Genomic DNA, 12,755 nt, shown 5'->3' on the forward strand with positions numbered 1-12,755 from the left:
TAGCGAAGAAGGAAGCGCATTCGTGGTTTCGATGGTGTTAACGCGTACATCACGATTATCCCAACTTGTATTATACGTAATGCGTTCTATCTTGAGAGTTTCTATTTTTATACCGGCAGAGCGACTGATCTCTCTGCCATCTGTGAACTAGCAGGAAAATTTTTTATGTGAGTTGTACAAGTACGACCTCGACTCTGGATTTGTGTGTTCTAGAAGAAATGGACGGTTGTGCTTATAATGTACATTGCAAAAGGTATTCTGAGTACCGTATTGTGATGAAGTTAATAATTTTGTCAGAATTTTGTATTAATGGTTGTCAAATAACACGTAATGTATTTATTGTATCTTGTGTGAGGCAATGTCATAAACTGAGGCTTCACGTATTTGTTCAATATTCTTTTACATTTTATTCTATTGTAGTTTAAAGTGTTTAAAGATTAATAATGTATCTGTGTATAATTAGTTTAAATATCTATATTATACGTAATTTAGAAATTGTATAAATTATACAATTTTCCTAAAATTCCATATGTTTATATTCTTACTATTTTATATCCGATAGTAATAATTTATATTAGACATTAGTAATATAATATTTTTGATTAATTTATCATCATTGTATATATTTTATTTATAAACAGGTAAAGACATAATTCCATTATTCAACAAAGTTCTCAAATATTGAGTAAGAGTTATAATATTAATTATACCCAGCAACAAATAATTGTACGACATGCCTTCCATTTGTGGTGATACAGTTGATATGAATGGTAATTAAATTCTTTACATTTATTACTAAAATGATATATATTTTCAATTTCTTGTCATCCTTCACAATATTTGTTAGCTGCTTCGCAATCAAATATAGTCGAAGGAATTTCTAGTACCGATAGTGTTGGTACGCACAGTGACATTTCTGGGCATACCACTATCTCAGGAAGACCTAGAATGGATGTAGCTTGCGTTTTAGATTTACAACAACCAGAACACTTGGCTCAGAGAAGGAGGGCCTTGGAGGAAGTTAGACAAGCGTGTAATTTAGTCAATGCTAATATGCATCATATACAGGTACAAATATTTTTAGCGTTAGAAGCTGTAGAATGTAACATTGGAATTATACAATTTCTTGTTCATGATTTTTCCAGTTTGAGAAACTCGATTTTGGAGAAACAAATGTACTTGATACATTTTACAATGCAGATGTAGCTGTCGTTGATTTGAGTATTCAATTACAACAGTCTGCTTTATTTTATCATCTTGGTGTTAGAGAAAGTTTTGGTATGAAAGAGAATATCCTGTTACATAATGATATGGATACAGAAACAACTATCAGACTCAAGGTATGTTGATGTTACTCTGTACATGTATTGTGTTTAAAAATCATTGTTTAATCTACAAATTTATAATGTACAGTTATCATGTGGCAGTTACACATTCGTTTCATACCGTGTAGTAGAATGTGGTTCGTGTGTAGCAACAAACCCAGCAACTACCAGAATCACTGGTGATGAAGTAATAGATCCAAAACAGCATCTTACATTGAAATTGAAGAAGCTTTTTCAAGATGTTGAAGTACAATCTAAGTATGTATTGACTTTTGTTTACTTTGTTATTGTGTACTTCTTTTCTTTATTGATGGAAATTATTGATGGGAATGTTTGGTAAAGAAGTGAATATTTCCAACTTATTGTTTTATGCATAAAGTTAAATTATATATTTCTTATAGAGCGCACATGAAAGAAAAGTTCCTAGCGGATTTACGTAAAGCACGTGAAACTTATTCGGGTGAAGAACTTTCAAAAGCTCTGAACAACATGCGTAAACGTTTAGATGATCCAAACGTTTTATCGGGAGAGGTTGTACTGAACGTTTTGATATCGTTTCGTGAAATACAGGTAGCGTATTTGTTTACATTTTATTTAAAACAAACCTTTCTGATAATGGACATTATATATGTGCAGGATTATGATGCAATGGTACAGCTAGTTGATGATCTGAGAACAATACCGACTCATAAAAATTACATCAATACTCCCGCTATACGATATTTGTACGCGTTTGCGTTAAATCGACGGAACAAAGAGGGCGATCGAGAAAGGGCATTAAAAGTTATAGAGAAAGCGTTGGAGAAAAAAGAAAATCATGTTCCTGATATGTTATGTTTGTGTGGAAGAATATATAAAGATAAATTTGTTGAAAGTAGGCATACTGATTCAGAAAGTTTAAAGAACGCAATTCACTGGTACAGGAAAGGTTTCGAGGTATTTACGTGTTATTTTTCTATATGTTAACATACAGAGAAACAAACTGCATTCATTTAATTACAATTCCTGTATATAGGTGCAACCGAACGAATATGCAGGGATAAATCTCGCCACGTTGTTAGTTATAGCAGGGAATGAATTTTCGAAAAGTGAAGAACTGCAACATATTGGAATGATACTGAATAATCTTATCGGAAAGAAGGGCAGTTTGTCAAGTTTAAAGGATTATTGGGACGTAGCCACATTTTTTGAGATCAGTGTGCTAGCCGAAGATTATTCAAAAGCTATTCAAGCCGCCGAATGTATGTTCAAATTGAAGCCACCAAACTGGTAAATACTTAACTTTTTTCAAGTATTACATATAGCAGTAAGAGGTTTTAAATGTCATTAAGTTTGTTTGTTAATAGGTACCTGAAATCAACAATAGGGAACATATCGCTGATAAATAGATTTCGTAAAAAGAATGACGAAGCTGAGGTTTCACCAGAGGAGCAAATATTTAGTTTTTGGATGGACTACTTTGTCGAAGCTACAAAATCGGAAGTCGGAGATAGTATACGGTTTCCAGTAAGTTGATAAATGGAATCGTTCTACAAAGGATCCAGTTTCTAATTCGGGAGACTATGGCTTATAATATTGTGTTACCAATCCAGCTTACTTCTGTACATTTTGGGTCAAAGTAAGAATAAAATAAAACTGCTTTTAGTGCAGGTTCTTAGACTGACTTTAATGAATCAATTTTCCATTACAACAGGTTCCCCTGAAAGGTTGAATGAGTCGCTGATCTTTCTTTTTTCAGCTCCTAGTGCTGGAGCCAACGAAGATCTTGATGCCGAGCTACGTGAACGTTAATTTGGGAGCAGAAGAAAAGTCGGTACAGATTTGGAATTTGTGCTTGGATAATATGAAGAATAGCTGTAAACAAGTTCATGACTGGTTGTTTACCGCAAACATGATACGTAGTGTAAGCTTATACAAGAGGGACGAGCGTTGCCTTTTTTTATATGTTCATCAAAACTCTGATGATTTCCAAATGTATTTCCCGTCAGTTCAATGCAGACAAAGGTTTTACGATTTAATTTTGGAAATGACCAGAGATCAAGAAGGTATGGTTACTGACTTGGATGCTTACATGACCGATGATAGAATGAAGGTTTGTAGATATTTTTCAATTTTCAGCAAGCTTTTAACTAAATTTATTTTATTAATATGTATCTTATTACAGTTTGAGTACGAGCTCGATGATCAAAATAAACGGATAATGCTCGGTAAAGGCACATACGGCGTCGTTTACGCAGCTCGAGATCTGAATACTCAAGTTAGAATCGCGGTCAAGGAAATTCGCGAACGAAATCTGGGAGATGTGCAACCCTTGCACGAGGAAATTAAATTGCATAGTCAATTGAGACATAGAAATATTGTTCAGTATCTTGGTTCCGTAAGCGAAGATGGATACTTCAAGATATTCATGGAACAAGTTCCTGGAGGTAAACTAACCAGCTTCTATAATCAAGTAATACATTGCATAACGTTTTCCCTGTATCTTTAGGAAGTTTATCAGCTTTACTTCGGTCAAAATGGGGTCCTCTGAAAGAAAATGAATCTACGATTGCTTATTATACGAAACAGATTTTAGAAGGTCTAAAGTACCTTCATGATCAAAAAATTGTTCATCGAGATATCAAAGGTAAAACATAATACGTAAGTGTTATTTTTGGAGGCTTCGTGTAGTACATCGTAACTATTATTTGTAGGTGATAATGTTCTGGTAAATACGTATAGTGGTGTAGTGAAGATTTCAGACTTTGGCATGTCAAAACGATTAGCCGGTTTATGTCCAAGTACAGAAACGTTTACTGGCACATTACAGTATATGGCACCTGAAGTTATCGATAAAGGACAACGTGGTTACGGTGCTCCCGTAAGTTAAATTTTTTATAAGTATTATGTTCAATACATGTACATATAAGTATCTACATGAGTATCTACGTTATTTTTGACACGTGTAGGCAGATATTTGGTCTTTGGGTTGTACAATAGTTGAGATGGCAACTGGGAAGCCACCATTTATTGAATTGGGTTCACCTCAAGCAGCTGTTTTTAAGGTAAAATATTTGGAAACTGTATAATCTTCGCTGTATTTCAACATGGTGCTTTAATAGGTCGGATATTACAAAATACATCCAGAAATCCCATCAGAACTATCTGAAAGAGCAAAAAGTTTTATACTGCGTTGCTTTGAACCTAACCCAGACATAAGGGCAACCGCTGCCGAACTATTAGAAGATCCATTTTTGAACGAGTACGTGACACAATTAAAAAAATTGTTACATGAGTTAATAAATGATCTATTATGGATTTTTTTTATGCACAGAAAAAAGAAAACTAATCGATTAGTTGCACCGCCTGATTTTGGTAGAAGTATCTCGGTACCTGCTGATAGACTCGAACGTTCGGGAAAATCTGACAAAACAAACAATAATCATGCCGCTTCTGCATCTCCTATTCAAACTTCACAATCAGACGATAGGTAACGTAAATACTTTATTTATTTAATGTATACTTATGTGCGGATATTCATCTGTTTACGTTGTCATAGTCTATAAATATTTTTATTTTTGTTGCTTTATTATTAAAGTGATTTTTTATCATCCTTTCTATGTTGTTATATGTTTTGTGTTAGTCCAACCAATTTATAGTAGTAATAATTAATCTGTAGTAGAATGATAAATCTGAATACATTGTGCACAATGTATTTGAACTTGAACGCGTGATTTGCGTTGTAACATTACCTATTTTATATTTTAATTATGTTACTATGTACTATGATGAAATATAATCTAAAAGTGTTACATACAGTGGAGGACTGACAAAGTCAAGCCCACTTAGAGAGCGCAGTCCAGCACACCTTCTGTCTCCCATCAGAATGCCCACTGCAACCCTTTCTTTTAACAGGTATGGTACTAACGTTATAAATGGTTAAAGCAGTCCATAAAAAATATAACAAAAGTAGTAGTAATTATTATTTATCTGTTTGGTATCAAATTATTTATGTTTGTTAGGAATTTAATTAGCATTAACATTAACTATTTATCCCGCATATTATATTAATACTCGCAATGCTTTATGTTGCTCACTATTCATGTGTTGTGGGCAATGGAGCTTCCTGTTTGTAGTTACGGTATATGTAATTGAATGTATTTTTTAAAAAGGAAGAACGGAGAATAAAATTCTTGTACTGTTTTAGTCTTCCTGATACACATTTTAAGCTAATTATAAAAATTGAAGTTTGACATACTAAGCAAATATAATACAAACATATTAAAAAGCAAAAATTATCTATATAACATTGTTCATATACTTTTTAATCATTCGCTCTTAATATCTGCCTTGGAATAGTATTCATAGCTTCAGTGATTGCCATATGTATTCAGGTTTATATCCAGTTTAGATGTATCAGGAAATATTGTTGCCCTTGTGACACGTGCATAACGTAAAAATTGATATGCGAACAAGTAAATATGAATAGTGTTTGGAATTAATGGTTAATTTTATACTTGTAGTACAATAGGAAACACACCGTCTATAGAGACAAGTGAAACCGATACATCCGGGGCTTCAATGACCAGAAGAAGTTCGTCAGGTGGTTTATTGTCGCCGGAAGTTGAATTAGGAGGTAATTGCCTAATGGTTAATAGTCATTCCACTTTAATACGGTTAACGTATTATAAATAGGACAACCAGGACAAAAAACTGGTGAAGAACAAGAAGGTTTCTATTTACTAAAGAAAGATAGCCAAAGAAGAATGACACTAACTAGAGTTCTCACGCAAGACGAAGCAAAAATATGTGAAGTTTGGATGAGAGGTATACATCAAGCAGAGGGCCAAACTGTTCTTCAAATGGTAATTATTTTTATTTAATCATTAAATACACAGTACAAGCATTTAAATATCTATTTCTTTTAGACCCACTTAGTGTTATTAATGCGTGCATTAAGAGATTACATCGCGGAGCAAAACCATGAAGTAATCGTTACAGCTATTAGAACGTTAAAAGAGGAGTTAGATTTCGATTCTACCGCTATCAATCATCTCAATTTAGCCATTTACCTTTTCCAAACTGCAGTGAATGAAGTTTTACGAATGCACAGTATAAAACCTCATTGGATGTTTGCATTGGACAATTTAGTCAGAAACGCAGTTCAAGCAGCCATTACTGTACTATCTCCTGGTAATGTTCTAATTTTATTATTCTATTTAAGCAAGTTGTGATGATGTCTATTAAAAAATTCATTCGATTATTAACTTGCAGAACTCGGTGCTAATTTACTTGGTCAAGAACGCGTGCAACCTGGTGGTCAAGGTCCCGAAGAAGGTTCTACGTCCGGTGTGTCTACTGTAAACTCGGTGAAATCTCAGAAAACCGGTGATTCTGTCGATAATAAATATTGGAAGGAATACAGGGATCAAATGGGATCGTTGAAAATGGAAAATATGAAACTGCTTCAGGAATTGATTGATAGTCAAAAATTGTATCAGGGTTTATTGCAACAAATTCTTGACGAGCAAAGAGCTCAAGTTAATACTTTGACAAGACTTTGCGAAAACATTAATAAAAGAATTACGAGACAAGAATCTGGGTAAGATTCGATATAATTCTAATTTAAGAAGTATATTGACAAGTAACTAATTTTTTTGGTTTTACTTTTCAAGTTATAATTCATCGATATCCGGCAATACGTTACAACAACCTGTATCATTGATTGTTAGTAATTCGCATTCTAGTACAGATCCATACGCAGATCAAGCTCTCGTCGAATGGTTGCAGAGCCTTCAAATAGATGAAGCTACGATCGAAAGAGTAAGTATTCATTAATTGATAATACGCTAAGTAAATATACTGTAATTAACAATTTATTTACAGTTTATGTATGAACAATATACATTGGACGATGTCCTGAATCATATCTCCCGAGATGATATTCGTAGGCTTAATCTCAGGTAAATATTTAAGTTTCTACATAATTGCATGAAATATTTACTTAATAAATAAATCATTTGCTTAGAGGAGGTATCGAGCTAAGGATATGGCAAGCAATAATAAACCATCGGCAAAGTAACAATTAAAGTTACAGCAAGAGAAGGAGTGATCGTTAAATTATATAAAACATTGGAATTGATTTTTATGTTGACGGTTTATTTTATGCAGGGTACAATGTTCGTTCAAATGCGGTTGTTGCGGTTGATGAAAAATGTTATTACGAGAATAAAATACCCGTGTCGTTAGGAATATTTCCCGTAGGTCGCAACTACGCGAATGGTTTTTAATGCACGATGATGTTATTAGTTTATCGCGTGGTTCCTAAACATGGAGTATTTACTAGTTACAAAACACGTATGTACATACAACAGATTTTGAGTATGATATGTCAGTTCATAATTCAGTATTGTTATATCCACTGTAATCGGTTGTATGTAAAATTTATATTCTCATTCAACAATTTATCAACGATATAGAACATTAATCTTGCCAAATTTAGATTTTTCAAAATTTTGCAAGAGGAAGATGATTGTTGTTTATTTGGAAGCTCGGAAACTCAGTAATTTGGTCCAATTCTTTTGTTAATGCGTTCTATTAACTTTCCTGCCAAAGCTGAAATTGATATTATTATTAAAAAGAATAATACGTGCGCGTAGAAAGTTGTCCTGTATTTTCGTGTTCTCATTACTATAAGTGATAGCCTTGAAAGAAGCAAATGCTCGTAGTGCCTTATAAACCGGTGTAATAGTACAACTGTAGTTTATGTGCAAACATAAAGTAATGTTTCATCGCTGTAACTGTATATTTCTCAAGAGTAAATATTTACATAAAGTGTCTTCCTAGTTGCACATAATTGTTTACTCGACAGAGAAGTATTACGTAACACAGTTATGTATACGTATACATACATAAAATGCTTGTTAAAAGTCTGCTTTCAATTGTGCGCTTAAGAATTATCAGTTTTTGTAGATACGAATTTTTCTATAATAGATTTTGTGCTTTATATACGATACTTTTGCGAACAGCCAAAAGTTTATGCTTCTTCTGTATATTATATAATCCGTGTCGACTTCCATCGCAATAACGCAACATAATCATGCCAGATAATTAATATAAGTGCCTAATTTTATCAGGGATAGATAACGATTTAATTATATCATAATAATTAAGAACAATTTAGAAGAATTAGTGGATCATTCGTACGGATGATACTCTAATTATTTCGAACGATATGTATGCTTCTACAAAATGTCGACTAATTAGCATCGATAAGGAAAACATTGTGCGCTGAGATGATTTTTAAAACGTTTTCACATTGCTGTTTCATTGTATTTGATAAGATCAATTATACTGTTATTTTTAGTAAACTGAAATTAATAATAAAGATTCCAGCGAACAAGAGCAGAACGTACCTCTCATTTTTTACCTGTTCTCTTTTACGATACAATAAAGCATTTCTGTGCTTTGATAGTTATAATTTTTTTTTGCGTCGGAAGGAAGGGAAAAGGGGTGGGGAAATTTTAATTGAAATGCAAAGTAAACGAAGACTCGAAAGCAGTTCCTTGAGGCGGAAGAGTTCAATACTAGGGGAAGAAAAGAGTACGTGATCGGTTGGAGGGGTTGATATTCCTTTTCAACCGTTTCGCAACGTTCCCTGCATTGATATAGACGAGACGTTCTCTCTTTATCTCGTTGCAATGCAGCAGTTTCGCAGCAGTTTGCTGTGTTTTCTTGTTCTATCTTCATGATACGATCTATACATATAGAAAAAAGGTGTGTTCATCGAACTTTCATTTCGAAATTTTTCTCTTTCTCTCTCTCTCTGTCTCTCTCATTCCACTTGGTAATTGGAAGAATGAGAAGAGTCAGAGGGATGAAAAGTTTAAATTTTTCTGGAAAATGAATGCACCGAGCAGCCACGGCGTAAAATTGCAAAAGTTTCGGACACGAGGGTCGGACCTATTCATTTGCACTACAAAAAAGCACACGCGGCTTATAAACGCACCCCCTCGAACTCGGTCGCTTATTTTCACCGTCGAGGCTCTCTTTTCTCTCGCTCTCTCTTTTTTCATTTTTTCTTTTTCTCTTGTCTGCTCGTTTCGATGCATTCGCACGCGCGTGCAATCTGCATTGTCTACGTTTCTGTGTGGAATATTCAAGGGGCGATTGCACAGAGTATTTTCGTTCAGCTTTTATTAGTCTGTTGGTTTTTAAAGTCACTCGTATTTGGACGAAAATATGCAGATATTTTATGCATTCTAATTTATTTATCGTTAGTTTTAAAGATATGGTAATAAAGCCAATTTCATCCCGAGACTGTATTTATCGGCGAATCTATTTCATAAGAGAAATGAAAATCGCGAATAAAAAAGCGTTCAAGTGTTCGTTGAATCGGACAGGCATCCGGATTCTCGATCGCGGCAACGAACGAAAAGGGGTTGTTCGCCGCGATCGAGACAGAAATCCCAACCTGTCTAGCCAACCACGTCCTTTTCCCCTCTCTTTACCTTTTAATTAACTAACTACGCCCGTGGAGTAACTAAAGAGGATTCGCGATTTTCGAGTACGAGGCTTTCAGCGCCGCCCGAAATAATCCATTTGCTCGAGTGAAAGGATAAATAAGATTATCGCGTCAGCTTCCTTCCTCGCTTAGCGTGGCAAAGGGAAGAGAAAGATCGTATCCGGTAATCTCTTTTTCAGTTTCGTGTAATTGATTGCAGTTCTTGCACCAAGACCAGTTTGCGAGAATTGCGAATTCTCCGTGATCTAATTTTTATGTTCGTTGAAAAAGTAAACGATTTTAGAACGGTTAATATTTCATTCTTATCGCGGAAAGCATCGAAATTCAGAGTTATATTAGCGTTAATATAACGTCGATCTTCATCTATTTTTTTTCGAGTTATATTTGTTACACGGGATCTTCCGCGTGCAAGAAACCTTTTCAGAAAAGACTCGTGTAGCCAAGAAGACAGACGGAAAATAAAGGAGTTGGTCGATGTGACGATTAATCTGACCGGAAAGCGAAATCATCCTTTTCCAAGCGCTTTCTTCGATGCAGACTAGCGAAAGAACGGAGATTATGGTGAGAACAATGAAGGCTGACTCTCCGTCTCCTCGTTTTCACGGAGTGACACCTTGTTCGCCGAGACTAATTACTTTCGGCTTAAAATCCTTAATTTGTTACTGAAAGGACGGCAACGAACCCTATTCCAATCTGATAAGGTCTTTCTTTGCGTCTATCTCGTCGTTCTACTCCGTACGTTCGCGAAAGATGTATAAAGATGATTGTTTGGAAGGGAGAACCGGTATAATCAGAAGGATAATAAACGCGAAATTTTCGCAGCGATTTTTTCGATCTCTCGGTAATTTGACCAGACGATTTTATCGGAACGGTATCTACGCGTTTTCTCTAATTAAAAGATCCATCTGACCTAAGCCAAGTCGTATCGCGTTATAAGCGTTCATAAGAAGGAAAGCGAGAGAAAAGTATTGCGGTTCTCGGGGCACCGGGTAAGAATTAACCCCGTTGGTAACTTCTGGCACGTAGCGAAGAAAGAGCTGGTCCGATATTGAATCGCGTCTGCACCCTTTCTCGTCTCATAACGCCACCGTTGGGACGACTACCAGGCAACAGATGTACCTGATACATATTCATATCCGACTTGCACGATTTCGCGTTACTGTTACTGTTATTATTGTCAGGCTAGAGTCAGTCGTTCGTAATAGCTTTACGAAGAACGTACGGGCTGTACCGGGTCGACGTAGATTCAAAATTACCCTCTGACCGCGGTTAAATGTATAGGCTATTGCTCGATTATCGTTGCCAGTTGCTATTGCCACTGTAACCTTTCAACTTCCTACCGCTTCAACAATTACAAATTCTAATTTCGTTAGAAGCTTGAAAAAACATAATTTTGTAATTCCGACAACGATAACTTTCCAGGGTATAAATATTTGTTCGTTATTCGTAGGATAGGAAAATTGAAAATTGAAATTTAGATTCGGAAGGTGTGGAGCCGGATTAAAATTAGAATCGGCACGAAGTTAGAAGCGGGCAAAAACGTCCCAAGGCTACGGAACCGCTTTCGAGAGAAGAAAGTATTCGAGGATAGAGGGCGAGAAGGGTGGCTCGAGAGCCGAAATATTCTACGCAAGCTCATCTCCGACCGAGCTCGAAAACTTCTCCATAACGCGGCTGAATTAATGGCAATTAATGGGATCCGCTGTTTGCCGGCCGGTTGTACACAAGGGCCTGTTTGCGCAGCCAGTTCTAGCGAGCGGTGCTCGCGTAAATTTCCACTCTCGTTTTCGACCAACGCAACGGGTTCGATCGAGGGTCCTCGAAGCGTGCCGCGCAAACAGACCCCTAATGAATTGGCGGTTGCTATTCGAAAGCGGGAAAAAATCCAATTACCGCGGGACCGTTGTTTCTCATCCTTCGGATTCCATCTGTAATCGACGCCTCTGCCAGTACGTCCAGAGAGGGTCCTACCGCGTCGGAGAACGAAACCGCTAATTGCATCGTCGAGCATTCGTATTTATCCACGTCAACGATGGAATTTTTTTACAGGCTGTACGAGCTTTCGGAATTCTTGCCTTCCCGAACCTCCTTCGTATTCTTTCCCTGTCGCTTCTTCCTTTTTGTCCGACCTACCCATTCGCTGTTATTTCGAAATACCAACAGCTTCGCACCATTTAACGATATAAAGCAAGCGACTACGTAAATAGTTTTAATACAACATGGACTATTCGATCGATTATGTCGTGTAAAGTTGTTGGTTTTTAATACGTTTCTCGTCTTCGTTGGCCAACCAATTTTCCATCCGAAACACGGAAAAGTTTTCAGATAAAAAAACTGCCGTATCAATGGTCGTCGTTTGACAAAGTAATGGTCGTTAAACGGAAGCCGGGAAATCCTGGCGCGTTAAAGATAAATAAAAGATTAATGCTATTCGGGTGTCGGTATCTCGAAAAATCCTTTAATCTCTGCGATCTATTGTCCCCGTGCATGGAACATCCAGGCGAGAATTAGCGATCCCTCGTAGCTGGGTCGCGGTTGTAGCTGAATTATTGCCGGTCCCTCGTCTGTATCAGCAGCCAGCACCGAAACGTTTCGTTGATAATGCGATTCAGCGGTAGAAATTACTCGGCTCGGAGCGATGCTAGGTGATTTTCGGCAGAAACGTCATTCGAAAAGGACGAGAAAAGAGAACGGAAAATCGGGTGAAACGGGCGAAGAAGACAGGGAGAGACGTCTGGCGTTATCTCGAGCGTGTCACGCGGAGACCAAGCAAAAAACCCGAAGAAAAGAGAACAGCATCCTCCTGGCGGCTATGAATTATGCATGGAGGGAGGCCGGTGAAACTTTACGACGTATATATACGACCGTGACGGGCTCGCGGAAATCCGTCGGATTCCATTAGAGGGGTTTTAATTAGATGCTCCGTT

The 12,755-nt window shown here is 36.5% G+C and overlaps 1 protein-coding gene and 1 long non-coding RNA gene across 7 annotated transcripts in view; one reads left to right on the top strand and one right to left on the bottom strand.

Annotated features, from left to right (window-relative positions):
* LOC105664241 (uncharacterized) overlaps positions 1–12,755 on the bottom strand; it is a 28,884-nt gene that overhangs the window by 3,372 nt on the left and 12,757 nt on the right. The window contains exon 3 of one of the 3 annotated variants that reach the window (XR_013040338.1): positions 8,493–9,061. The exons of the other annotated variants lie outside the window; for them this stretch is intronic. This is a non-coding gene — a long non-coding RNA (uncharacterized LOC105664241). Of the gene's footprint in view, positions 1–8,492; positions 9,062–12,755 lie in introns of those variants that run through there. 3 annotated transcript variants of the gene reach the window in all.
* Ask1 (apoptotic signal-regulating kinase 1) lies at positions 237–8,714 on the top strand. 4 transcript variants are annotated; one of them, XM_012297947.2, is made up of 24 exons: positions 237–253; positions 642–770; positions 848–1,068; positions 1,146–1,340; positions 1,414–1,583; positions 1,727–1,895; positions 1,962–2,261; positions 2,341–2,594; positions 2,672–2,831; positions 3,064–3,417; positions 3,490–3,751; positions 3,814–3,951; positions 4,019–4,185; positions 4,274–4,369; positions 4,427–4,566; positions 4,639–4,794; positions 5,112–5,219; positions 5,828–5,940; positions 6,000–6,169; positions 6,233–6,497; positions 6,579–6,906; positions 6,980–7,127; positions 7,191–7,267; positions 7,333–8,714. In XM_012297947.2, exons 2-24 carry the CDS (start codon positions 734–736, stop codon positions 7,391–7,393), a joined length of 4,089 nt encoding a protein of 1,362 aa, XP_012153337.1. In that variant the 5' UTR covers positions 237–253; positions 642–733; the 3' UTR covers positions 7,394–8,714. The 4 variants fall into 4 exon arrangements, with proteins under 4 accessions (XP_012153337.1, XP_012153336.1, XP_012153340.1 ...); XM_012297946.2 differs by lacking the exon at positions 237–253 and having other exon boundaries at positions 630–770; XM_012297950.2 differs by lacking the exon at positions 237–253 and having other exon boundaries at positions 630–770; positions 5,124–5,219.

The sequence above is a fragment of the Megachile rotundata genome, chromosome 13 (genome assembly GCF_050947335.1).
Source record: "Megachile rotundata isolate GNS110a chromosome 13, iyMegRotu1, whole genome shotgun sequence".
NCBI lineage: Eukaryota > Metazoa > Arthropoda > Insecta > Hymenoptera > Megachilidae > Megachile > Megachile rotundata.